Source organism: Podarcis cretensis (genome assembly GCF_951804945.1).
Source record: "Podarcis cretensis genome assembly, chromosome: 9".
In the NCBI taxonomy this organism is placed as follows: Eukaryota; Metazoa; Chordata; class Lepidosauria; order Squamata; family Lacertidae; genus Podarcis; species Podarcis cretensis.
Genome location: NC_137178.1, coordinates 21,768,601 through 21,796,399, shown reverse-complemented (window position 1 = coordinate 21,796,399; position 27,799 = coordinate 21,768,601). Strand labels below are relative to the sequence as shown.

The following is a 27,799-nucleotide window of genomic DNA, read 5'->3' as shown; positions in this document are numbered from 1 at the left end:
GAACTGATCAAAGTTGTAGTCCAAACGACCTGGATGGCACCATGTTGTGGAAGGCTGGTCTAGGTAAAATAAGTACTCTTCAGATGTTGCCAGTGTGATTTCAGTTTAAGAATATTAACTTAGCTGAGAACATCACACTGCTCTTTACAAAGGTTTTAAGTCAACCTTTTAGAGCCGTACAGCTGTCACTTAAGTGTTCTGATCTGAGAGCTAAACTCATGGATTCCATTTTTGAAAGGTCTCATAGTTTGAGCGCACGGCCGCTATATTGACTGAATGCTTTGTCAATATCAGCTGGAGCCTGATGTAGCTTGTTATCATTTCAAACAGTAAATGAGATGGCTAAGAAAGTTTTGCCTGTATAAACAGCAGCTGTGTCAATATGTTGAATTGTTCCATATACTGAAGTGTTTTAATTTAATTCTACTATTAACATGGTAGGTGAATAGGTCCTTTCCTACTTCTTTTCCTTTAGTGCATATATTAGTGACTCTTTCAACTCTAACCTGAATCCAAACAACAATTAGATTATGAGGAACACGTGGTCCTTGACCCAATTTGCAAGTGATAAGGAGAAAGAAAAGCAGGGGCATGGAGAGCAAGCCCAAAAGCAAGAGGGTGCGCCACCCACTTTGGACTTTGGCTCCCCCACCACAAGCTTCAGCCCTATTCACTTTAACATGCACACCTAATAGATTGCCCCAAGGGGATGTGGCCCTCAACAGAAAAAAAAGAAAAGGTTCCCAACTCCTGATTGAATCTCTCATTGAAGTAAGTGAGATAACTTTTCCAGTGCAGGAGGAAAGGGTAAAAGGCCCCTTAGCCCATGCCAGGGTCCTGATCTGGATAGGCCCCCGTGCTTGCAATCTGTTGTACTTCTGGACTAGCTGGGGTCCCATATGCTATCGGCATGAATGTCAAGGAGGAGGGGCAAAACTGAAGAGTTCCTAGTGGCTGATGGGAATCTTCTGGGAGCCAGATATAGCTGGCAGGCCAGAGATTCTCCATCCACGTTCTAAAATATGATGCACATGGTCTAGTCATGCATTTGCTGCATCCTGAGGTTTTTATTCTTATTTTTATTTATTAAATTTCTATTCTGCCCTTCCTCCAAGAAGCTGACAGATTTTTCTTATCCCCAACCCCCATCTAACTTAACAACTCCTCGGAGTAGGTTCAGCTAAGAGATAGTGACTGGCACATAGCCAGTGAGCTTCATGGCTGACATAGATTTTCCTGCTACTTTTCCAACATGCTACTTAACCTCTGCACCTCACTGAATATGACAGAAGCTATACCAACATTTGGATTGCATGTACATCACCTGAATGTTTTGACAACAGTGTTAAGAAGCACAGGAGCACCATTTATAGAGCAGAACAATCTCCAGGTGATTAGTTTAAGCATATTTTTGCCAGGTTAGAATCTAATAATGCGTGTTGATAGGCAGAAATATAAACAAGCATTTTAGTTTCTTCCCTATCCTATACACAAGAGAGAGTGCTTGTAGTTCTTCAATAGAGTGTTGCTCGGTGACAGTATGGTTCAACTGGGAGCAGTGCAAGATGCAATAACTCTTTACTGATTGCATAAGGGTTAAGCAAGCTGAACAGAAGGCTGCTCACTTTATTGCACCAAAGAGGTCTGGTGATAATGTCTTCTCATGTGGGCAAAATTTCATTTCCAAGTTTCTGAAACAAAAAATATGGGCTTAGCTTTCTAGTAAAGAGCTATCATCTTCAAAACTTGCACAGCTACCAATGGCAGCATAAAAATGAAATGGAGATCTTTCTTATTGTAATGCTGGTGTCTCTGGAATATCTATCACAGCATTTAATCTCATTAAGTTGGTGGGAAAACCTGATGGGTTGATCATTTTCGTAACTATTATTAGTAGGAACTACTACGTTATCTTATTGGATTAGTGTTGCTCTGAATCAAAGTGGGATTTTAAAAACCATTTAGCCGAAATATCAGTGTTCCTCCAAAATATTTACCAGTTGTCCTTGGTGCACTTTTAATTCCTCTTCAAAGAGGAGCTGGAACCAAGATGAGACTCCAAGGAGTGCACTTTCCTTGTTGAAGCCACTATAAATCTATTACGCTTTCAGGTTCCATGCAGATTTCTTGCTTTTTTTGTTAAAGAAATATTCAGATCTGCTTTGAGATGTTACATTTTTTTTTACCTAATGGAAGTTTACCAATTCTTTCTTCAGTATAATGAACTATATCTGTCATGCATGATTGATATTCATTGATACAAGCAAGAGTTCATGAGAATGATTTGCCTCTTCTTAATACATAGATGTATCAAAGAACTCATCTGTTTTAACAGAAGAATTTTGTCATTTAATTTCTTTAGAAATCACTAACCTATCTACTCTTAGGTGTTTCCATAATATTCCCTCCTATGCCTCTTAACACTTTTGTCCAAACTTTCAGTTAAAAATGTACATGCAATTCAAATATTGTGGGTATAGTTTGACCCACATTTAATAATTGTACCTCGATAATAGTAATAATTTCACAAGTCAGCTGCTGGATCTATGGCAATAGGATAAAAGTGTCCTTTGGTTTGAGGAGAAGACACAAGAGCTTTGCTTGCAAACTGCCATCATTTTTTCTAATCCATCCCCGTAAGAATAGTTGTGCTGTTTGTCCCTGGAGTTTATCCTTTATAGTCTCTGGTGTTTGAAGCCACCTCTTTCTTGATGGTTACATCATTGACCTCATAATGCTTTTGCCATCATGAACTGTAAAGATATAACTGGGCAAAGAATAAAAACTGCTGCCCACTTAAATGGGTTTCAGGTAACTGTAATATTGGATGTGTGTGTTTTATATCTGGGATTCCTTTGTTAACATTGCTTTACAATAAAATACATTACCAACATTAGGCATAGTTCTACGTAGTTCTCCTGCCCACCTAGCAGTTCGAAAGCACCCTTAAGTGCAAGTAGATAAATAGGTACCGCTTTATAGCGGGAAGGTAAACAGCGTTTCCGTGTGCTGCTCTGGTGCCGGTTCGCTGGAGCAGTGTCGTCACGCTGGCCACGTGACCCGGAAGTGTCTGCGGACAGCGCTGGCTCCCGGCCTCTAGAGTGAGATGAGCGCACAACCCTAGAGTCTGTCAAGACTGGCCCGTACGGGCAGGGGTACCTTTACCTTTACTTTACCTACGTATGGATTTTCCAATGTATGTGTAATATTACTGCTAAAAAAGCAAAAATAATAATCAAAATACTGGTACTGTGGTTTCTGTACATAAGATGAAGCTGTTTGAAAATGAACTTTTCAAATTGTGCTTTAAGAGTTAATAGTTGTGTTTTAAAATTGAAGTTATTTTGTTTAATGACCTCTTGCAGTATAAAAAAATGTAAAAATTACTATGAAGTCCTTGGAGTGTCCAAAGATGCAGGTGACGAAGACTTGAAGAAAGCTTATCGAAAGCTTGCTCTGAAGTTTCATCCGGACAAAAATCATGCACCAGGAGCAACAGAAGCTTTTAAAAGTAATATTTTCTAATTCACTTGTAGAAAAGAAAACATTTCAGGGGCAGGTGTATCTCTTCTGCTCAACTGGTTGTGTTAATGCACATCCTTTTAACAATGGGTTGGATCCAAAGGTGCTCTTTTGTAGCTGCTAAAGGATGGCTTTTCACACCTTGCACTAAGCTGTACACCTTGTGGCCAGAGCGTTTTATGTGACAATGAAACTAAATCTGTGATCTTCTACTTCTGCAAGTGGAAGGATAAAAAGTGCTGTAGAAGTAACTTATTGCAAACCTTTCAAAAATAGCACTAGTTGTTATTTTCCTCCCATTTATGGTCCTTTGGTTGTAGCTCAGTATATTCAGATCCTCATACAAAAGGTGGTAGACATTGAGTTGTAAAAGCAAACCATCATCTATGTACTAACCTCAATATAGGTATGAAACAAACCTTACCAGTAACTTGTTGGAAACATGGGCTGGGATCCAGACTACTGGGAACCTTGTTTCATGTGCCCAGGGGGTGCTGGGTTTCTAAGTCTTGAGCAGGGTCCCTGTAGGTTGTTTCAAAAGCATGTTTAAACAGTTTGTGATATGAGATGAACACTTACTACAGTGGAACCTTGGTTGTCAAATGTAATCCGTTCTGGAAGACTGTTCGATTTCCAAAACGCTCAACAACTGAGGTGCAATTGCTGGTCAGCAAAATCCTTTGGAAAAATGGAGAAATGCACTTCGGAAAATGTTTGACTTCTGAGGTGCATTCGAAAATGGAAGCATTCACTTCTGGGTTGCTGGCGTTTGAAAGCCAAAACGTTCGACTTCCAAAGCATTCGAAAACCGAGGTTCCACTGTATTTAAATAAAAAAATCGGTTGGGCACAGCTATGGCCAAGCACTGCTTGCACCAAAAGAACACGAGTTTATATGTTACCGAACACACTTTCTGTTGTGATACCTACTTGCATTGTTATTTATTTTATTTATAAATTGCTTCCTATGAGGCATCCCAAAGCATTTCGCAGTACTATAGTCACACTGGTATCTGTACTATACATTTGTTTCCATGTTTCAAAGGGGAGGGGGAATGGACAACAACAACTTACTCCTTAATCCTTTTAGACTGTGTGCTATGCATCAACCCCCAGATGTGTTTGAGACCATGTCCAATGTTGTCTATGTGCAGTGTGGAAAAGTGGCTCACTGCAAGTCAGGCAGTCTGGGTCCCCATCTGACCTGTGAATTAATACAAGTACAATGTATCACTCCCTTCTATGTGTATCTAAACTGTTTCTTTTCTCCCATCCTTCTTTCCCCTGCACTCTGCATTTCAGAGATCGGAAATGCATATGCTGTGTTAAGCAATCCAGAAAAACGAAAGCAATATGACCTCACAGGCAGTGAAGAGCCATGCAGCCATCCTGGCAACGGTAGATTTAACTTCCACAGGGGATGTGAAGCAGATATTACTCCAGAGGACCTTTTTAACATGTTCTTCGGCGGGGCATTTCCAACAGGTATATTCACTGATCACCTCGCCTTAGCTCACCACTTCCATCTCACTCCCTCTGTATCATCCTTCCCATTCACTTATCAGTCCCAAATATCTCCCCTTTCCTAAGGTAGATCAGCCACCTTGAGTTGTACATATATATTAAATGAATGGGGTTTAAGTGCTTTTGTAACTGATTAAATCTGTTCTAGCATGCTCAGCAACCATTGCCTTACGTAGGATGGTACCAGCAAGGTTCTCATACAATGATTTCAGAGCTCCCATGAACTATTTAATGCTTCCTAGTGCTTTGCTTAAAACCAAATTTGCTTTTCCCAAACCTGAAGAACAAGTTTGTTAAACTTAAATGCTTGCCTTGCCCACTAGCAGCCAGTGGTCCAATAAACTGTTATACCTTTTTCGTGAAGGTTCAATATATTATTTGAACTAATTAGTATGGCATTCTGCATTGCCTATAGTGTTGCCTCAAAACAAGTACAGCTGAGTACTTACTTTTTCACCTTGTCGTGTTTTTTCTGCTCCCAATACGATCTTTTAAATGTTTTCTCCCCTGTAGGCAGTGTGCATTCATTTTCTAATGGAAGGTCTGGCTACAGTCACCATAATCAACATCGTCATAGTGGGCATGAAAGAGAAGAGGAGAGGGGTGATGTATGTTTGTCTTTGGCATGAACTTATCTTTTTTGAAATATCATCCCTAGAAGTAATATTAATGAGCAGCATGCCTTGCAGTTCTGTTGTCTAAATGAGTGCCTGTTTAGTAAACAGATACAAGGAAACAGTAACAGTTAAAAACCTAATTCCGAATTTTCTGAACTTGCGTATCTAATTCTAATGGAGGAATCCTATGCATGATGTTTACTCAGAAGTAAGACCCATTGTGGCTCATCCCCAGGTACTTCTTCATAATATTGTAGCCTGCATTAGATTTTGTGCTACAGTAGTGGCACCTTGCACTTAATTATATAGGCAGCATAAAGTTTATAAAGAGGAGCTAGCAGCAGCTTGCTTTTGCTCCTCTATGGGAATTCCTGCAATTCCTCTAAGCCAGTGGTTCTCAAAGGGTGTAGTGCGTCACACTAGTGTGGCAGGAAAGGATGGTAAGTGTGGCGGAGAGGAAAAAGTTTGAGAACTGCTACTCTAAGACATGGCTTCACATGAGGATAGGACATGAAGTGATAGGTTTTAACAATATGAAGTTAAAGAAAGACTACACATAAGGCAACTATTCATTAGTATAACCTATCTCCTTCCAAAGCTTTCAAAAAAAGACTGGAAAGGAATCCACTATAGGTCTTTTGGGGTGTACGCATCTTTGCTGTCTATGAAAGCGGTGGTGATGGTGGACTAGATTCCTTCCAACAAAAACAAAACACCCTGTGATTTGTCTACCTGGTTGCTGTTTACTTCTCCAGGGTGGCTTCTCTATGTTCATCCAGCTGATGCCAATTATTGTGCTGATCCTTGTCTCTTTGCTGAGCCAGTTGATGGTGTCTAATCCTCCATACTCCTTATATCCAAGATCGTAAGTAGTACTATTAATATTTGTATGATTTACATGGATATTTTAAAATACCTCTGCTGTTCCTGTATTTTTTCAAGCTTTATGTATTGCAGAGCTTTTCTCCTTTGTGTGCACCAATACAGAAATGATCAGGAAAATCCAAAAGCAAGAAATGCTCCTATTACCCCCTTGAAAAACTAGCTCAATATAGAAGCTCAGTTCTGCTGAACAATGGCTTATTGTGGGTCTGTGCTATGTTTACATCACTTAGGTCAGTGTTGCTAAGGGTTTCTGCGACTTATTTTTGACCTTCACAGCTTCACTGGGACAAGAGGCCTTAAAGCTTTCTCACGTGGTTGTCCTTGACAAGGTTTGGACAGTTAGAATATCTTTAGGAAAGTAGATTTAACAGGGGCTAAATTAGAGCTTACAGTGAAATTTACCCATTTGGTTGCACTTTAAACTAGCAGCATGATGCTGTAGAAGTATTTACAAGTGGTTCTGAGTTTTGATTTTTAGAATTAGAGATCTGGAGATGGTGACCACAGCTATTTTCAGGCTTTTTGTGAGTGGGATCCTAGTGCTTATTTGGATTGCTTAAAACAAATGGCTTTCCTTCTGGTACTTACTTCTGTTGGTAGTTTATCTACTAACGCAGGGGTCAGCACACTTTTTCAGCAGGGGGCTGGTCCACTGTCCCTCAGACCTTGGGGGGGCGGACTATATTTTTTTTTGGGGGGGGGGGAAATGAACGAATTCATATGCCCCACAAATAACCCAGAGATGCATTTTAAATAAAAGGGCACATTCTACTCATATAAAAACAAGCTGATTCCCTGACCGTCCACAGGCCGGATTTAGGTGATTGGGCCGGATCTGGCCCCCCCAGGCCTTAGTTTGCCTACCCATGTACTAATGCAATGTGCATTATGTTTTTATGCTAATAGTAGATTCATTGTTAGTATCTAGACTGCAGTTGCATGTGTCAGAGGCCAGGACCTCCTACCTGAGTGATAGCCTCTCCCTAGAAGGTGAGAAGTCCACAGCATTACTAGCTTCCAGTTTCCTATGGTAATGGAAGCCACTGGCTGACTGCCTGGCTGACTCTGTAAATATAGGCAGTTAAGTCCAGAGGGAACTTCTTAATTTAACCCTTTAGTATGAAGATATTTTTTCTTGGCTATTAATTTTAAAAAATGAAGCAAAGGTAAATATAGAGCACCTCTCCAAAATGAACTGTAAAATTCAGTTCAGTGTAAAGTGTTACATGTGAGGGGGGGATCTTACTTTCACACATAAGCTCATGGGGTCTGAACTGGCAGTGACTGACTCAGGAGTGAGACTTTGCAGTTGTGGATAGCTTGATGGAGATGTTGATCCAGTGTGCAGTAGCTGTGAAAAGGGCAAATTGCATGCTAGGATATTTAATGTGGAGCCTTCTAATTAGGAGCAATCTAACTCAATAGAATGCCCACTTCATTGTGATAAGCTCTAGACATGTTTTAGCAAACCAGCAACATGGAAGGTATAGAGTTTACAGAAAATCGGACACCAGATACAAGACATCATTTACAACATTGCTATTTCTTGCTTTACAGACATGGCAAATAGGTGTTGTATATACGTAAAGACTTTTGTGAAAACTCTTATTTATGTTGCAATGAATCTGAAACCCTCTTTGATTTTTCTTTGCTGACAACAACACTGGGGACAGTGACACAGGCTGACAATTAGTATGGGATCTCTTTACAGGGGTTCAGGACAGACCATTCAGATGCAGACACAAAACTTGGGTGTTGCTTATTATGTCAACAAGGACTTTAAAAATGAATATAAAGGTGCAAATTTGCAGAAGGTGGAAAAGAGCGTGGAAGAGGACTATGTGTCCAACATTCGAAATAACTGTTGGAAAGAGAGGCAACAAAGTAAGTAGACCTTATGATTTTTTAAAAAATAAAGGCATTATATCGAAATAACATGTAGCTCTGAATAGAATGAGTTACTGGCATGGATCCTAAGGGAGTTTCCCCCCTTTTCAGAGGTTTGTAAGATCCAGTTTGATTTTCCCTAAACCACACCCACCTGCCCACCTGGTTTGACTTATAAGGCTCTTCTTGTATAAGAATTATTAAGGTTATCTTTGTAGAGTGCTTCAAACAGTTGCAGTGGAAGTGCTATATCTGTTGTCAGCAAGAGGGGGAATGATCCCAACCTCCTCAGAAGCAGTCATAAAATTCCGAGGGGGGGGGAGGGGGGACGACGACACTTTATTTGGACTCCGAATACTTCAACAATTATATTCTGGTGGCTAGCATCCTCTTCCTGGAGAAGATGTTCAAGCAGGTTGCTGACCAATTCCAGACACTCTTGAATTAAACTCTTTATAGATCCATTTCATTCACGGTTTAGCCTTGGTTTTGGCACCAAAACTGTCTTGGTTGCCTTGTGGAATTATGTTTGCTAGTAGGGAGACACAGTGTAGCCTTGTGGGGGTTTTTTGGACACTGTTCTTAATAGTATCTGTTATAGTAACCTCCTAAAGATGCTGCTTGATTGGGTGTGGACAGCATTGCTGTTCAGTAGTTCCTCTTGTACTTGGACAGAAGCGGGTGTTCAACTCCATCACTGGCTTTGGGGTCCTGAAGGGTTCTGCCTTATCCATGCTTTTTAACATCTACATGAAATGGCTTGGTGAGGTCATCTGGGGATTTGGAATGTTGTGTCAGCAGTTTGTCAGTTAACATCTAGGGGTTCCCCCCTTCCTTTATATAGACACCAGGGGTTCCCCCCTTCCTTTATATAGACACCAGATGAGGGTGTCTATCTTGTTCAATGCTGGGCTGTGGTAATGAGGAGGATGAGGGCCAATAAGCTTAGGTTCAGTGCAAACTATAGAGATGTATTCCCCCTAAAGGACTGGGTTTGTAATTTGGATAGAGGTAGCCCCTCTAAAGGATTGGGTTTGTAAGTTGCATGAGTGGCTTGGAGCACCTTCCAGCTTGGATTGGTACACGGCTTCTATGATCCATTGTTATAGGGCGGTTTATATATTAAATAAAAAAGGGGAGAGAGAAAATTGAAAGCCACATGGCACCCAAGAGAAGAGGGTACTCTCTGGCAGGTTGAAAATTTGTGGATCTGAATCATTTTAGTATTGGCATCATATGAATGAAGTAGATGACATTTTATTGTTTTTTCTTTTTGTAAACCACTTTGAGGTTTTTTACAATCAAGTGGTGTATACATTTTATGAAATAAATGACATTTGTCAGCTATTGCCAAAATGTTTTATTTACTTTTTGTTTTTGTTTTTAAAGAAACAGATTTACTGTATGCAGCAAAAGTGTACAGAGACGAACGTCTTCGAAGGAAAGCAGAAGCCATCTCCATGGACAACTGCAGAGAGTTAGAACGGTTGACCAGTATCTATCGGGGAGAATGAGCTAGATCCTGAAATGTACTGCCTGTACATGCTCTCTCTATGTATAAAAAGAAAAATCTGTAAACTGAGAAAATACTATTCCGTCATGAAAAGGAAGAGGGATGTAAAACTGCTGTCTAGCTGTTTCCAAAAACCTTACCCTGAAGTACCAATATAATTTAATAGCATCTTAGTCTGAAATATATGACAAGGTCATATATTTACATCATTGAATTGTCATTTAAGTTTTACTCCCAGAGCTTCTGTGATTTCTTTTTCTACAAGAAGCAGCTCCAATGTGCTGCTACACTTGTGGAGATGTAGACATAGTGCTTCTTCTTCTGAAATACTTGCCATGTAAATATGTGTGGAAAAAGAAGACTTGTGTATATAAAAATGTTTAAAGAAATCTCAAAGGCATTTAGATGCATTAAACCCTTTAATGTCATGGATGGAACAAATAGTATGACTACATCATTCCTTATTCAGATGTCAAGTGTGTGGAATTGAAAGAAAATAGGAACAATTTTCTCTCTGCATAAAATCTACTAGGTTGAAGGAGTATTTTTTAAAAAGTAATTGGCCATGTGGATTTCTTATGAGATGATTGGATAAGACTGGCTGATACCAGAGTTTCAGCATTCATGCTGTAGTTTTAATGCTGTATATCTAAGCAGTGACAAACCAGACATCTGTACCAGACTGTTTCTTGCCAAGTGGCACACTAGCACAAAAAAAGAGAAGTGAACAGATACTGCTTTTAGTACTTAATCACATTCTGTTTTGGTGTTCCAGAAAAGAACAAGGTGTATTTAAGCAAGTGCTGCTGTATAACCCACCTCTCCATATTTTTTAGTTTAGCATGACTTAGGGTCACATGCAAATCCTTTAGAAATGGAAGGTGTTAAATCCACTTGCTAAATACACAAGCATGCTAAATATACATTCATAGGCTGCTTCTCTTTCACTAAAAAGCAGAGAAAATAACGGAGTAGCAATTTTTTTAAAAGTTGGGGAATTTGGCAGTTGTGTTAATTTACAACTCTGTTTTCTGTGTAGGTATCAACAGTTGATCAAGTCACTTCTAGGGCATTATCCAATGTCACACCAGTGGATATAATGGGATTTTCCTTTCTTCTCCTCCCCGAGGTGACCCCGTAATTGACTCAGAATATTCCCACCTCTGGAGCAGATTTTGAGGATGTGCAGGGGAGAGAAAAGGAATAAGTCCCCTTGCACAAGCAGAAGTCCACTGTGCAAGGATAACACTGTTGTATGTCACCTCTAAAGTTCAGCCTTGTGCCTTTGAACCCTTTGCTGATTCTTTTACAATTATTTTGTCTTTGAGTTGCTTTAAGTTGTGGTTTTGCTTGTTGACAAGAGCTAAGAAGCCACAGTGCAACAGTTTCTGTCCAGATGTGTACAGGGTAGATTTTTGTACAGAGGAGCATTGAGATCACTGATGAAAGATAAGTCCTATAGTTCTCAGTGATCACATGCTTTAAAAAGGATATAGTCACTTTTGCTGGTGTAAATTTAATATGCGGTTTTGGAGAAACTTTAAACAGGAGTCTTGGTGCCTGAGTTCCGACTTTAGCAAACCTTTGTAAGCTATTTTGGGTCTAATACTGCATATAAAAATATTTATGTTCCATTTGTTTTGTTCTAAGGGCAGTGTGGTTTATCTTAGCAAATATTTACTTCAAAATGAATCTGCAAGAGAAAACAAAATTTCTCTGTGTTAATGGAAATATAGTACCTCAGCTGATTCCCCCCCCCCCCCGTGAAACTAGTCGTTGTAGTCTGATGTATACAGAATTCAATTTTTAAAATAGATTAAATGTTACCTGAGTGGATATGAAATCCATTAGCCTTCATCAGACTATTCCCATCATCCCAGACCGCTGGTCCTGTTAGCTAGGGATGATGGGAGTTGTAGTCCCAAAACATCTGGAGGGCCGAGTTTGCCTATGCCTGGCCTTGATTCAGGAGACCACATGAACACAGAGTTTGATGGCTGAATACAGAGCAAAACTACACCATTATTTCAAAGATGTTTTTCTGGATTATAACTGCTTTGCATAACCTTTCCTAGATAATTATAACTGTTGCAGGTGGAGAAAGAATGTTGGTTGGAACAGACTGACTTGAGTAGGACAAGTAGTATTAGGCACAGGGAGAGTGTTTCCAAAGTGAGATTCAAAGAATATGTGGCAGTTGAGCACTTTAATCAGTTTCCCCTCATTATTCTCCCGGTTAAGCTATGGGGTAAACAAAAAGAAGCCATGCAGCAGTACCTAAGCATCTTTATATGCAAGGTTCCATAAGTGATAATCAGTAGAGGTTCCCGATGCCTGCATTATCTGATCAATATATGTGAACCCTGTGAGATTATTTTGTTTTGAAGATCACACAATTTGTATTGAATTGCAAAACTAATGTTGTATACAGTACTTTCTGATACTTAGAATGTACATGCAGTATCATAACTTGAATAACGCCCCCTCTGCCCCACCCACTTTAATTTGCCAGTCTTCCTTGCATGAACAAAACGGTAGAGACAGGCATTTTCAGTATGGGTGGAGCCAAGGTGCCTTTTGGATTTCTAGCAAAGTAGATATTGTAGGTTCCATTTTTTTTCAAAATCTTGGGACATGCCTGGAACTAAAATATGCCTAATTTGGTTTAATGTATTAGATGATTCTGCAAACCTCTTTTACTTGGAACTGAGTTCTCCATTCTTCCTTGTAATTTAATTAGGATTACGTTCTTAGATACATAAGTCACATCTGTGCATGGTTGGTTTGTCTCGCGGGGCTGGGGTTCTTGACCAGGGTTTCTTGATTGGACCTGATGTTTCTTTGAATTTTTGACAACTTCCTTGTTTTTTTAGTGGCGCTGCACAGTATGCTGCCCATTATTTTCTGAGTGTTGAGGTTCCCCAGATCACTTTTCCTGAATTAGCAAAACTAAATGTTGCAAGAATTATTAAGCAGTTATTAAGCTTTGGAAAAAAAATTACTGGTAACCAAAGGTTAAAATACATTAATGGTCTTCAGTTTGGTTTTGTAGAAGCTTACCCAGGATTCTGCCATGAGAATATTGGTGAAAGAAGAAAAGCTTTCCATTGACACACTTCTTCCCCTGCCATACTGCAGGTGCAGCAAGAATGTAGGGCAGGCATAGGCAAACTCGGCGCTCCGGATGTTTTGAGACTACAATTCCCATCATCCCTGACCTCTGGTCCTGTGAGCTAGGATGATGGGAGTTGTAGTCCCAAAACATCTGGGGGCCCGAGTTTGCCCTATGCCTGAGGTAGGGAATGCTATAGGCACACACAGTATTTGTGACAGGCTACAACCAGATACAACAGCTTTCATTCGAGTAAACGGAAGGCCGCACTAGTACTCACCCCAGCAATAATTGGGCCTACTTCCCATGATAAAGGCTAATCTCAAGCAGTTAATACTGCCATTGTAAACCCGTGGGGATTGGATACAAAGCTTCTCTTGTCCTTGCAGAAAGTTCATCTGCTCATACATGAAGCGCATCCTTTTTGCCATTGATTCTAGTCTCCTTTTTGTCACATCCCATGCCATCCAAGTCTCTCCAAACCCTCGGGAGCAGCGTGGGAGGGGAGGAGGGAGGTTGCAGAGAATAGGATTGGTGGGAAAGTCCTCTTGTGTGTAAACTGACTTCCACTTGTGCATCTTTCAATCCAAGTGGTAATATTGAAAAAGTACTGAAATGTACTTGGAGAATGCTCATACTGATTACAGTTAAACTTCTAAATCTGCAATATTTGCTGAACTGGGTCAACCTTCTATAACAACCAAGACCTGGTATACTAGATACTTTATTCTTGCAATGCAAATGAGTGTGTGTTACTCACAGCATAAAGTCCTCCATTTTTAAAAGTGGCCTGAGAGATCTGCTTTTAGTGTTAAGATGTCATTCTTTGATTTTGTTGTTGCTGTTGTTGTACATTGTTGTTCTCCTTAGACTTTCAGGAAACTTTTTTTGGGGGGTGCTCTATGGACTGTAATTGAAAAATACATTGTCAAGCAATATGTTTAATTGAAAACACAAGCAGTCTTTTCTTCTTAACATATTCATTTCCCATAATTATGGGTTTGTGATGGCGTGGGAAATAGTCTGTTTGCAATTAGAATAGTTTAACTCTGTAACTGTCATGCCTTTCATGTCTTCTCTTCCCATGAGGTGACCAAAGTATTGGAGCCTCAGCTTCAGGATCTGTCCTTCCAGTGACCACTCAGGGCTGATTTCCTTAAGAATGGATAGGTTTGATCTTCTTGTAATCCATGGGACTCTCAAGTGTCTCCTCCAGCACCATAATTCAAAAGCATCAATATGGGTAGACGAGTCTAAAAAGCCCGGGACACAAAACTTTCATGGCCCTCTAGCAGCTATGGCAATTTATTTAGCGTTAACTCTAGAAGTGTATACTGTACTCTATTCTGACCAAACTAAGCCTCCTGATTTATATCGTGCTCTAGGATGCTTAGTTTGGTCCAAACACTTTCAGAGTTAATGCTAAATACATTTCTTCTGGCAAATGAGCCGCCTAAAGATTTGTGTCCCAGGCTTTTTATCTGAAATCAAAGGGGCACATTTGTTGCCATATATGAAATACATTGGTATTTTGGATAGGGGGGTAGGAGAGCTGAAAATAATGCCAATTTCTCACCCTGAATCTATTAGCAAATTCCGCTTTAGATTTTGGTATCAGGAGTTATTTATACTGGAAACAGCAGAGGAATCATTACTAATCTCTTGTATAATTTAGCCTTTGGTACCCACTACCTAATCTATAAACTAGTTACGTCTGAAGCCCTTGAAGATGCCAGATTTGATCCTTTAATGCTAAGTGAAGCTGCACAGAGTTAAGAGTACTGTACTTGCTTTGATTTACCGTAAGTAGTTCATGGATTGAACTGTCATTTACTTATTTCTGAGCCATCACAATTCTCCTTATAGGCTGCCTTGAAGTATAAGAGGACTCCCATGCAAGATGTTTCATTTTTATGAATGGTGTACAGCTCCTTCATATTATACATTGTAGGTTCTGTGTTTTTTCTGTAAGTAAACCAGGTATATATTTATTTATTATTTGCAAAAGTTTCTATACCACCAACATTAAATAAAAACATGGCAGTGAACAGCATAAAATCGACAATAAAATTGCGTCCATAAAACAAATAAAAAATATATCAAAAATCAGTAGATCAGGCTCATACACCAACATATCTGAAACCCTCCTCAAAGCCTGAGTGAGCAGCTGAGTTTTGAGCAGGAGACTAAATGTCAGTACTGTAGCTGTAAAGAATAAATCTTGTCCCTGAGCTGGAAGCCTAACATGGGTGCTTTGCTTCTGCTCTGTTCAAAAATCCTTTTTGTGCTCTGCATAGACATTTCATTTTTTAAACTGTGTAGTTGGCCAGTGAACGCATTTACAAGATACAGCAGAACTCCGATTCAGACCATTTCTCAACTACTGAGAAAAAATTGTGTCCATGCTAATGGACAGCTTTGTACCTGCCTGTCCTTTAGCTCCCCTATTATTTAAAGCAAGTTATTTTGAGGGACTTGGAGGCAGCTATTATGACATGGCTAGAGGGAAAGAAAAAGTACACTCCTCTTATTGAGTCAGTGGACTGGCTGGCATATCAAGGTAATTGTGAAAGAGAAGCAGGCTAGTGCGTGCTCCTATTTCATTCTGCCCTGCTCTGAGTAATAAACCAGTAGCCTTGGCTTAACAATGTGTGAACCACTGCTTGTTCTTGGGGGAAAACAAGCCTTGATTGCTGGTTTGCATGCCACTAAGCCAAGGCTCATGTTTTGTTGCTGCTACCTCCAGGCAGAGCGGGACAAAACAAGCAAGTCAGGAATGCATGTTTGCACTCTGTTCAATCACAGCCATCTTAACATAGGTGAAACAGTTGTTGTCTTTCTAACTTTTATAATGCTAGCACTGTAGATCCCAATCTATGTCAGTTTTGCAAAGACAGCCCACTTTATAAAGCAGACATTATAAGACGGACCTTGAGGATCTCTCCTAAGCTTTCTGTGCCCTCGATGCTTCTTCCTCTACTTAAAAAAAATGCTGCCTTTCCCGCTTCTCTGCTGCAAAAAATTATGGGATGGCAACAGCAGTAAATGTTGCATGGTTTTAACAGGTAGTTAAGACTGACTGAGCCACAATCCACAGGATGAGTTCATAAGCAAAAGCAAGCTGCCTCTTCTTGGAATAAGATTCATTTAGAGCAGATTAGAATATTTCTTCTAATTTGGAAAGAGACTGGGGGAACAATGTAGTTGAGGTGCAGCTGATTATTCATACAAAACTATGCCTCAACCATATTTGAGGGAGGTTTTGCAGAGGTAGCGTATGTTAGGTGGGGCAATAGTGTTTCATGAACAGCAATCTTTTGTGCAAGTTCAGTTAGTGCTGATGCAATCCATTGACAGGTCAACCTCATTCACCTCAGTAAGGCTTGTGAGGGTTTTTAAGCAAGCACTATTGAATAAATGGGGACGCAGGTGGCGCTGTGGGTTAAAGCCTCAGCGCCTAGGGCTTGCCGATCGAAAGGTCGGCGGTTCGAATCCCTGCGGCGGGGTGCGCTCCCGCTGCTCGGTCCCAGCGCCTGCCAACCTAGCAGTTCGAAAGCACCTCCGGGTGCAAGTAGATAAATAGGGACCACTTACCAGCGGGAAGGTAAACGGCGTTTCCGTGTGCGGCTCTGGCTCTGGCTCTGGCCAGAGCAGCGATGTCACGCTGGCCACGTGACCCGGAAGTGTCTCCGGACAGCGCTGGCCCCTGGCCTCTTAAGTGAGATGGGCGCACAACCCCAGAGTCTGTCAAGACTGGCCCGTACGGGCAGGGGTACCTTTACCTTTACCTTTATTGAACAAATGAAAGTTGTCCTATTGAAGTGCCTAGCATATTGGGCCCCATAGATTTAAAGAGTATATGAATCATCTAGTTATACTGCAACTACAAATTTAATAAATAAAAACAAACTTTTTAAAAAATTGAAAGGCAGCAGTATGTTCAACTGTCAATTGCCAGTTTAGGTTTTTTATTAAAAAAAAATCTAGGAAAAATGTATACCTTATGTTAAGGATTATTTCAGAGTTTCAGGTGGTCTTGAAAAATAATTTGGGAAAGCATTTTGGAATGTGTATTTTGTCTCTCACTTTATTTTCACTCTGCACTAAAGTCTATTGGTTTGGCAATTACTGTGTTTGCAAATTACTGTGTGGGACCATTTGTGTGCGTAGATGTGTGTATTGTCCAGCTTCATAACTCTAAACTTGGGTGTAATATTTTACCATTGTACGTTTGCACAGAGTACCACAGGCAGTTGGGATTTTGGTGTCATAATGACAAAAAGCATGTTTGCCTGCATTTCTCTCTTTCCCTTCCACCCCCCCCCCACCTCCCATTACGGCCCAGTGCAGTCATAACAATTAATTGTGATTAGCAGCAGCCTTTGTTTGTTGCCTGAACTTTAGTTACAATCCCACATAAAGTGAAACCCTGGTTTCAGCTTGCCAAAGTAAGCTCTGCTACTAAAGAATGTATACAAGAAAAGACAAGCAAGCCGCCTGATAAGAGCTTGGAGAAGGGAGAAACAGCCTTAATCATGTATAGAGATTAACACCAGGGATTTTCAAATAATGGTTTAGGTATTCCAGATGCAACTTTGTTTAAATACTATGACTGCACGGGGCCTGTGTGAGAGGACAATCAAGTTTTTACAGGGTCAACATTTCAAGGGAAATCCCGTGAATTGTTTTTCCCTGGAGTGCGAAGATAAACAGAAGCATTCCTCCACTAAACTGTGAAATAACATTGGAAATGTCCTAAGGACCAAACAATGTTTCCAAACCAGTTGCTGACCTTGGATGTTCTTCTGATGGTAACCACTTTTTCCCCCCTGACGTTTCATAAGTTGATGTCAAAAGCCTACAAGCTTAACTTGGAAGTAAGCTCTATTGGCATCAATAAGTTATTTTTAAATAAATGCGCTTAGGGCAGAACTGCCAGACATGTCTTTTGCTAGCTTTAAAAATCTGAAGGAACTTCAGTGTTGGCTCTTGAAGGGCTAAGATGAGAGCTTTGATGTTTGTGAATCATGCTTTTAAAAAAATGAATGCAAAGAAAATTCAACTAAATTTACGGTGGCATCTTAAAGAAGATCCTATTTTATTTAACTGTAGATTTAATGGTTAGGTTTTAAAAAAGATCGGATTTGTAATGTACCTAATGTAATATCAAACTTATATCAAAATAAAATTATTTTCAATGTGAATAAAAGACCTTTTTACCTGATTATATAGCCCTATTGCATTCAGGAACTGGCATGTTAAAAGGAAGCATGTACAGCAGGCATGGGAAATCTTTTTTAACCAGAGGGCCACATTCCCTTCCAGGCAAACTTCTGGGGGCCACATACGAGCAGTGGGCAGGCCTAGAGGCAAAAGTGAGCAGAACTAACATAGCTTTCCCACTGTACTACAGATTAGTTTCTACATGCATCCCTCTCTATTCTCCATCCAGGCAAGCAAGAGTTTTAGGACACATTACAGTCAAGCAAAAACACTCAAAGGGTGCAGAGTACGACAGGGGAGAGTTTCAAGGATCAAACAGATCCCAGCAACCCTTGCTCAGGACTCTCTGCCTATCATCTCATACCCAGTTATCCCGGCAACCTTCCAAATGTCACAGTTGGAATAAGACATATTTTCATTGCACTCTCATAGGAAAAAACTTACAGGTTTGACAGTACCAGTGTAATTTATTTGGGTACATTCAAGTCCTTCACAAACAGATTGAGTACCGCACAAGAGACAAAGTCAGCTTTGCAATATCTAATCTTTATTTTAGCTTTCACGCCATCTTACCTTCCTGCCATTGTAACAGCAGCCATCGTATCCTTGGCCATGTGATTTTCCTATTCTTAAGCCAATAATAGTATACCCACCGATAATTGTATAGCATCAAACTCATTTAGTATTCCAAAGCTAATGAATTCTTCCCACATGATATTTTCAGTACCAGCTGCATCAACAGACACCAGGCAACAATTACAAATATGCAGAAGAAATTCAATAGAACATAATCCTTTAGTGTTCATTTTCCTCTACTAGATGCTTCACAGCACTTGTCAGTTTGACACACATGGTTATTCAGGTTTGTTTCCAATGGCCAACAAATTAGTTGAACGCACTTGAGCACTTCTGTCCAAGTACTTGAAGTATGATTTCCTGCACTTTCATGAAGTACTTTTTGCATCATAAAAGGCATAGTGGTGAAGTCTGTGCATGTTGAAGGATCAAGGTTCAGCTTCCCACATAATGAAAATCAAGTGCACCTTAGGCACCATCTTTTTGCACAAGAATCAAAGTAAGTTAATTTGTATCTATTAGGAAGTGCGTAATCTCCCTTGAGTTCAATGGGACTGACTTCCAGGTAAGTGTTTGCAGGACTGCAACCTAAGCAGCTCCTTAAAGCACTGCAGTGGAAGTTATTTCTAGAGCTGGTCACTTTGTGTCAGTGCATCTTCTGAATGATTGAGTTGATTTATATGCCGCTTTCCCACAAATAGCTGTGCCCAAAATGGCTTACAGGGAATGTTCAAAACATCAAAATACAAATATACAAAATATGCCAATAAATTAAAAAATGACGCCCAAAAATGTTAATAAGTCACGACGAAAGAAGAATGGATACTAAAACTTAAGCAGAAATGGCGAAACTTACCAAAAAAATAACAAATCAATATAAACTTTAGAAAAGAATGGAAATAGTTTATTGAATATTTACAAATAAACTCTAAACAGATAAGAACACTGGCAGGATTATTATAATAACTGCAGTTTTTTAAGGGTATACACTTGTGGGGTATAAATAAAAAATTATTATTATTATTATTATTATTATTATTAAAGTAGATGAATAAATAAGTTTATTTTGAATATGCAGAAAAAACAAAAAATAAATTTAAGGAACCTCAGAAAGAGTTGGAAGGAAGTCGAGTTTAATGTCAAAATGATTGTAACATTATTGAAATATATAAAATTGAAAATCAAAAATAAAAAGTTAAAAAAAGTAAATTCAAAAATGACAAAACTCAAGCAATTTAACAATAAATTCAATTATTACCAAAATAATAGTAATCTAGGTTTAAGTAGATAAAGACCAAAGCAAAAACGACATTGTTAGCCGACACTGCAGTTGTCTGGTACCAGTCTTCCTGCACCCTAAGGAGCCTGGAATAAAACACAGTTCAGGGCGACATATCGCTGGCTCCCATCTTCTTACTCTAGAGGCGGCTGGCAGCAGCAGCAAAAAAAAAAGGCAAATGCCGGAGACACTCCTCAGCAGCCTGATTGAAATGCACTTCCGAGTGCGAGCCTAGACCACACACAGCTGGAGCCTTTGACGCTTTGCGCGCGCACCCACGCACCTGTCGCAGCAGCAACCACGCGTGCGCAGTAGCGGACGCCTCTCCGGCTTGGAATCAAGACACTCTCCCGCTCAGCCCCCGTCCCCTCTCCAGACCGGAAGTAGCGCGTGCGTCTGCCTTCCCGGAGCGGAAGCGGAAGCGACCCGGAGAAGTTGCTCTGCCTCACGCTTGGCAGTCACGCGACCTGGTAGACGGGAGGGGGAAGGAGCTCGCTTAAAGGGAGGGCGGCTGTTAAAGGCGTTGAACCCGGAAGAAAGCGGAGGTGCGTATGGGGAAAGGGGGACCCGACAGTTAAGAGGCCTTCAGGAGACCGGCAAGGGGGACGGAGGGAGGGAGGGAAGGCGCCGGGTGTTGACCCTCGCTTGTCGCTGTGGGACCAACAAGTGGGTTACTGTTGTTGTTGTTGTTATTATTATTATTATTAGTTATTAGGACACGCTTAGTTCATTCCGTACGCAAAAGAAGGAGTGGCGATTAATAATAATAATAATAATAATAATAATAATTTATTTGTACCCCAGCCACTCTGGGCGGCTTCCAACAAAGATTAAAAATACATTAAAATGTCACACATTAAAAACTTCCCTGTCCTCTCCCTTTCCTGATAATTTCGGAGCTGAAGCCGAAAGCCATCGGCCCTTGTTTCCTCAACTGGGTTTGGGCGGCGACGGCTGGAAGTTTCTGGCTCCGTCGGGCTTCTGTACCAACTTGAATACAATACTGGGAGGGGGCTGGGCAGGTCAGCCCCCGCCCCCCGCGTTATCGATCAAACCATTTGAATGGCAATGCCTGTCGAGGGGGCCCGACCCCTTCACATACAGTATTTGACTGAGGGGGCTGCCCTAGAAGAGTCGGCTCCTATGCAGGGAGGTAATGATGGCGCGGTGATTTGGTCATCGTTAGCGCTGCTGATGACATCCTCTGCTTCTCTCTCTCTCTCTCTCTCTCTCTCCCCCCCCCCCCCCCAGTATATAAGTGCCAAATGGTATGTATTTGGTACATTTTTGCTTTCGCCTTTATCTCTTCATGTGGGCGTCCAGGAAAGAACTTGGGAGAGTCACAGCCCTACCTTGGTAGATAGACCACGATAAGATACTGCTGGTGTTGTACAGTGGTACCTCGGTTTAAGTACTTAATTCATCCCGGAGGTCCGTTCTTAACCTGAAACTGTTCTTAACCTGAAGCACCACTTTAGCTAATGGGGCCTCCTGCTGCCGCTGCACCGACAAAGCACGATTTCTGCAAGGGGTGAGAAGGTGAAAAATGGCTTTGTCATGTATAATGAGATAAGAATCCAATGTCTTTGTTCAGACCAGGTCTCTCCATGGTTTTAAGTTTGGTATTAAGCTGCAATTCAGCAGCTTCTCTTTCCAGTCTATTTCTGAAATTCCTTTGTAATTCCTTTGTAATTCTATTACAAAGGAATTTCAGAAATAGACTGGAAAGAGAAGCTGCTGAATTGCAACTTATTACCAAACTTAACGGGACGCAGGCGGCGCTGTGGGTTAAAGCCTCAGCACCTAGGACTTGCCAATCGAAAGGTCGGCGGTTCGAATCCCTGCGGCGGGGTGCGCTCCCGCTGCTCGGTCCCAGCGCCTGCCAACCTAGCAGTTCGAAAGCACCTCCGGGTGCAAGTAGATAAATAGGGACCGCTTACCAGCGGGAAGGTAAACGGCGTTTCCGTGTGCGGCTCTGGCTTGCCAGAGCAGCGATGTCACGCTGGCCACGTGACCCGAAAGTGCGCTGGCCCCTGGCCTCTTAAGTGAGATGGGCACACAACCCCAGAGTCTGTCAAGACTGGCCCGTACGGGCAGGGGTACCTTTACCTTTACCTTTACCAAACTTAAAACCATGGAGAGACCTGGTCTGAACAAAGACATTGGATTCTTATCTCATTATACATGACTAAGCCATTTTTCACCTTCTCACCCCTTGCTTTTTCCTGTAAGACCTATTGCAGTCGTTAAGAGTCGTCAACAGGCTCATCACAGCTATCTGCCAATCACCCAATCCCACCACCCTTCTGAGTAATACCCCTCCCCACCCTCTCACTATATAGAAGGGTCTGGTGACTTCTGTTTCAGTGTATCTGAAGATAGTGTGCATGCACACGAAAGACCAACTTAGTTGGTCTTTAAGGTGCTACTGGAAGGAATTTTTTTGTTTTGTTTTGACTATGGCAGACCAACACGGCTACCTATCTGTTAATAATGTAAATTACTTTCAGTGGGTCTGAGTAAAACTTTGTGCCACACATACTCTTGGTATTTGAATTGGTTCCCCTAGTGGATCAGCACAGTAAGCCTGGGTTTTTCTTTTCTTTTTGTGTGGGAGGGGGCCGTTGCAGTCCTGTAACTGTACGTTTTGTATTCTTGTCTGGCTTTTGTTTATCATTCAGAAGGGGTTCCAATTACAATATAGATTTTTCCTCCTCCTGTGTCTATAGGATCCCTGTAGTATAGTACATTTGCACTCCAGACAAATAAGTGGGTATACCTCGTTACTCTTTTTGGGAGAGTTGTTCTGTTGTCTAAAAAACCATGGTCACATGCCTGGGTGTCGGGCTTCACAGATTTGGCTTGTCACAGGTTGGAATTGCTATGGGTTGACATTTCCCAATAGCAACTCTGCATTGAGTGACTTTGAGAACAAGCTGTGAGTGCTAAGTGTAGCAGGGGTGGTGTAGTAGAAACTTGTTCTCTGCTATATTCACATAGAAGGCCAAATTGTTTTGTCACAAAACATGCAACTTTTTTCCCCCAAAGGGTTTGGACTGTTCATTTGAACACTTCTGACAACATGGCGGATGTAAGTATAATTAGCACTATAATGCACATTTTGAAGTGGCTTGTTGAATGTGACAGAGAGCTGTGTACCAAAGTATTATGCCTAAAAGAGTGGCCATTTCCCCTGCTTTCAGGGACAGCTTATGGTGTAATGGAGGTTTCCAGTGAGTGATTATGAGTGTGAATGGAAGACGTAGTTAATTCTCCAGTACATGTCCTCTTAATGTGTGCTGTAAGTGACTAAGGTAAACAGTTTCGTTTTCTTTCCTCTTCTAGGAATTGAAAAGGTTCCTGTACAAAAAGCTCCCAAGGTAAGGTACCTATGTAGATTTACATTCTGAACATTTGAGTTTCACATATCAGGAAACCTGTGTTGAAATTTTAAACCCAGTGTTGGGAATAATTCTCATTTATCTCAGAGCAATGTCCTGAGTCAGTAATGCTTATGGAGTCAGCCTTAGTAGGATTTAATGTGTTCTATGAATACTGTACCTTGAAAAATTGTTGCTTTCAGGTACCTAATTGGAAAGTGTTGGGGGGTGGGAGCTGTGTCCCTCTACTTATTGAGGAACTTCATACTGGGGGCTGTAGGATATTGCATGGAGGTACACAGCTTAAGTCAGGGAAACTTGCAACACATACCAACCATGTTAGCAAGAGACTTCTGTTCTCTCCCCCACCCCCGCTCTCACACACACACGTGTCTGTGGCTCCCAGCCTTGATTTAGTAACCTAATAATTAGGTAACCTAATATTAATATTAAATGGTTCCAAAGTTTTGACACTACAAGCCAAGACATAATACTTCATTAGACTTTTATCATCCTTTCTCCAAGTAGAATATATGCATCTGCTTAGCTTCAAAGTTTGGTCTGTATTTCCCATCAAATTCTTTTTTGGACCAAGAATGGGAATAATTTTCTGAACCTTTAAATTCTTCGAAGGGGTTTGAGAATGTTGTGGGTTTTAATTGAGGCATTAATACAGTGCTGTAATTGTTAAATTGCAGGTTGTAATTGTTAAAATGATTAATTGATTAGCTGAGTAAGGCTAAAAAAAGATGCAGGTGGCACCATCAATGTGAAATAGTTGACAGTATTTCTGGTTAGGTTGCTAAAAATTCTACCTCTTTTACTTTTCCAGTGTTGAGGGACTCCATGCTATTGTAGTGTCAGACAGAGATGGTGTACCTGTTATCAAAGGTAAGAGATAACCTGTGTATTTATCTGGATAGGATATTTGCATCAATTTAATGGAAATATAAAATCCTTGTTTGCTCAAAAGCAAGACGTTTCCTCCTACTTTGAAATAGACAAAAACATGAAATCATTTTCACCTTTTAAACTTTTCCCTTGTGCATCCTGATTCGTAAGGAGAAATTTTAAATATAACTAGGCACACATATCCACTCCCTGTCACCCTAGTCTTCTGTTGGCTTCTAGTGTAGACATGAGTCAGCAGAGATCGCAGTGCCTATTCGTCAGCTGTGATGCACTTTCCTGGATAGAATAAGTGGAAGAAAAGAATACTGTTTGAGGAAGCTGTATGTGTAAACCACTTTCTTGGTGCTTTGGTAACGGTGTGAGCTGGTTTCCTTCCGAGTTACATTAGAAGAAAAAGCTGCATTCAGGGCTGTGTGCACTCAGTCCTCAAAACTGCAGTCTTCATTGCCATACTGTACTGCATTAAACAGTGTAAAATGGCAAATAGTTGCTTGATGTTTACATGCTTTGTATATTTGTGCCTTTACAAATATAGTTGGACTATAACTTCCATCATCCCTGACCATTAGCCAGTGGTGTGGGATAATGGGAGTTGTAGTCCAACATCTTATTGGGCCCCAAGCTTCAAAAAGACTGGTATATTGCTTGATGATTTAATATGTATACTGCCTTCAATTCTATTATGGGGTAGGGAGTGGGGGAGGTACGGTTTAGGCAAGGAAAGGATGGATATCAGATTTGTTCTTGGGCAGTTAGAAGAGATGGAGTTCAGGAAATTCTGCCTGAAGCAGATGATGGATAGTTGACCTTGGAGGGCACTTTAACTCCACTTGCTGAGCATTAGGAACCCACTTGAACACACCTTGGCTTTGTCAACAAGTTCTTTCACAGTCATGACTATTGACTATTTTTCTTTAAAAAATGTTAACTGTGCCATAGTAGTGCAAGATCTTTTGGAATTGCACTGTGCTTCAATCTCACTACACTTGCGAGGATTAGTCCCTTGAGTTTGTGCTTCTGGTTCAACTAACAAAATGCCTGTTATCTGTGCAAAATGTGTCTGTTACAATATTTGGAGACTGGCTATAGAGTGTCCTCTTGTTCTAGTTGCCAACGATAATGCTCCAGAGCATGCTCTTCGACCGGGTTTCTTGTCAACTTTTGCACTCGCAACAGACCAGGGCAGCAAGCTTGGGCTTTCAAAAAACAAAAGCATCATTTGTTACTACAACACATATCAGGTAAGATGTATTGTCTTCCTTCCAGAATTGGCGGATGAATGGATTTTGCAAGTAATGTAATAAAGCATTGTATTGGAATGGGAGGAGTGGTGTTCTGTTTCAGCAAGCAATCTGCTTGTGCCTAGCTATTTTGGCCAATATCATAATCTGGCAGGATGTTTCCTTCACCTTTTTAATTAGTCTAGAAAATTATTGTTAACAGCACTACATTGCTGATGCATTGTGTGCCAGTGTCTTGTAAAAATCTATTCTCATCCTTACCCCACCAATGGCTGCCAGCAATGTTGTGTAAAGTTGGGCTCCAACTGCCATCAGCCCCAGGCCACATGGCCAATGGTCAGAGCTGATAGGAGTTCAGCAACAAATGGAACCTGGTTAGAACCATAAGAGGCTAGTGAACTGCCTGCCAGAAAACATTTACTGTGTGCTGGATTTTGAAATGAAATGTCTTGCTTCTTGTAGGTGGTTCAGTTCAACAGGTTGCCTTTGGTTGTGAGTTTCATCGCTAGCAGCAATGCCAACACAGGTACGTCTTCAGAACTGAGAGGCTTTGCTGCCTTCAGCACCCATACTGCTAGATTTAAGTTGTAATATGTGGGTACACTTGGAGTTTTTCAAAATGCTAAGTACTTAAAAGAAAAAGGCCAGTTGCATGAAATTGGCAGGCAGTTCCTCTCCAACTCCCAAGTTGTGGATAATATGATAGAAGTAGAGCCTTATAACAAAAGTCACAGTGACAGGACAGCTCAGCCGCATGAGATTTTCCAAAGGCAGGGGATGGGCCAACTGGGAGCAAGGCATCCTTCTTTCTCTTTTCCTCCTTGCTCTGTGGGCTGTGTGGGAGTGGGGAGGGACAGTTTGTCCTTGCCAGAGGTCTAGGTTTCTCCCACCTGCATAAAATTATGCAGGAACACAGGTTCTCCACGCCTGTTAAGGGATGGCTCAGCAGAGGTGATTGTGTATACTGCTGCTTTGGCGCAAGGAGCAGTGTGTGGTCTCAGCACTTGAGCAAAGGGAATGAAAGCTCTTATGGGCCAGGACCAGATCCTGTGTTGCTTCTGCAAGTATCTAGTTTATAGTCAGTGGCAGTGAGAATGTCAGCTCCTGTGCCAAAATGTTGGCATGAAGTTCAGTTTCCCCAAATAATGTATAGACAGGTTATCAGTTCATGTTTACAAATGGATCCCTCTAGTATGAAATATAAACTTTGTTTTTCTATCTCTTCCCTTCCCACTTTGTATATATGTTTGTGTAGGGCTGATCGTAAGCTTGGAAAAAGAGCTTGCTCCCTTATTTGAAGAGCTATGGCAAGTAGTGGAAGTCTCTTAACCTGGCACTTTATCTCCAGAGTGAAGCATCTCTTGAATGCTGGACGGGAGAGATTGATTTCCTTTTTCCAACCCACTGCCGTGTAACAAGTGTCTTGGAGCAAATGCTACTTTCTCTTGTTTTAAATAATTTAAACAAGTTGCATATAGGGCAAAATATAGAATACGATGGGGAGAAGGGGGTTCAGGCTGCAGGTGCATTTGTTAAAACTACAGGGTATTGTGGAGACCAGCTGATGACTCCCATGGAGTTAACTTCAGGCATGCAGAATATATTTCATAGGAAAAAAATACTGTTCAGAATTGGCCACCCCCAGCTCACTTGCTGTACGAGTAACGGGTGTGCCTGTCTTTGAACTACCACTATATGAACAGTGCAAAAAAAAGTTTTCCTTTCCCATTCTTGCAATGAAGAACTTCCTAATATTTGCTCACATTGTGCATCAATGCTAGAAAAGCTTCCCCTCACAATCAGTGACTCATGGTTTGTTTGGACAGAGAAATACTAATAGCCTGGAAGCTTTTTTAAAAAAACAGGTACATGCTAGTTCTCTTCAATACTGCTACAGCTGAGCTCTTACAGAGATCGCATCAATCAGTGTTCTCTTTGCATACGTATTTGTAAAACAGAAGGATGAAATTTCTTGTTTTATCCCATTTCTATTTAAGTTCATGTAATTATGTTGCTTTGCTGCTTCATCTTACCTTTTTGCATGTCCCTAAACAGATTGAAATAAAAGTGTGAATAAGATGTGTAGCCTGATTATTACCAGAGAGAAGAATCTTGCAAAACAGCATTCT

General features: G+C 40.9%; 2 protein-coding genes across 3 annotated transcripts in view; both read left to right on the top strand.

Annotated features, from left to right (window-relative positions):
* DNAJB14 (DnaJ heat shock protein family (Hsp40) member B14) overlaps positions 1-17,596 on the top strand; it is a 29,404-nt gene extending 11,808 nt beyond the window's left edge. Inside the window, exons 3-8 of the mRNA XM_079990290.1 lie at positions 3,366-3,511; positions 4,824-5,006; positions 5,559-5,653; positions 6,418-6,527; positions 8,259-8,431; positions 9,824-17,596. Coding sequence (XP_079846416.1) covers positions 3,366-3,511; positions 4,824-5,006; positions 5,559-5,653; positions 6,418-6,527; positions 8,259-8,431; positions 9,824-9,948 — 832 coding nt within the window. The 3' untranslated portion in view covers positions 9,949-17,596. The remainder of the gene's footprint in view (positions 1-3,365; positions 3,512-4,823; positions 5,007-5,558; positions 5,654-6,417; positions 6,528-8,258; positions 8,432-9,823) is intronic.
* A 2,950-nt stretch (positions 17,597-20,546) lies between these two features.
* LAMTOR3 (late endosomal/lysosomal adaptor, MAPK and MTOR activator 3) lies at positions 20,547-27,749 on the top strand. Of its 2 annotated transcripts, none has more exons than XM_079991265.1 (7): positions 20,547-20,682; positions 23,186-23,228; positions 23,483-23,517; positions 24,350-24,408; positions 25,537-25,670; positions 26,133-26,196; positions 26,926-27,749. In XM_079991265.1, the coding sequence occupies exons 2-7, from the start codon at positions 23,220-23,222 to the stop codon at positions 26,997-26,999; spliced, it is 375 nt and encodes a 124-aa protein (XP_079847391.1). In that variant the 5' UTR covers positions 20,547-20,682; positions 23,186-23,219; the 3' UTR covers positions 27,000-27,749. The 2 variants fall into 2 exon arrangements, with proteins under 2 accessions (XP_079847391.1, XP_079847392.1); XM_079991266.1 differs by lacking the exon at positions 20,547-20,682 and adding an exon at positions 20,726-20,803.
* The last annotated feature ends 50 nt before the right edge of the window (positions 27,750-27,799 follow it).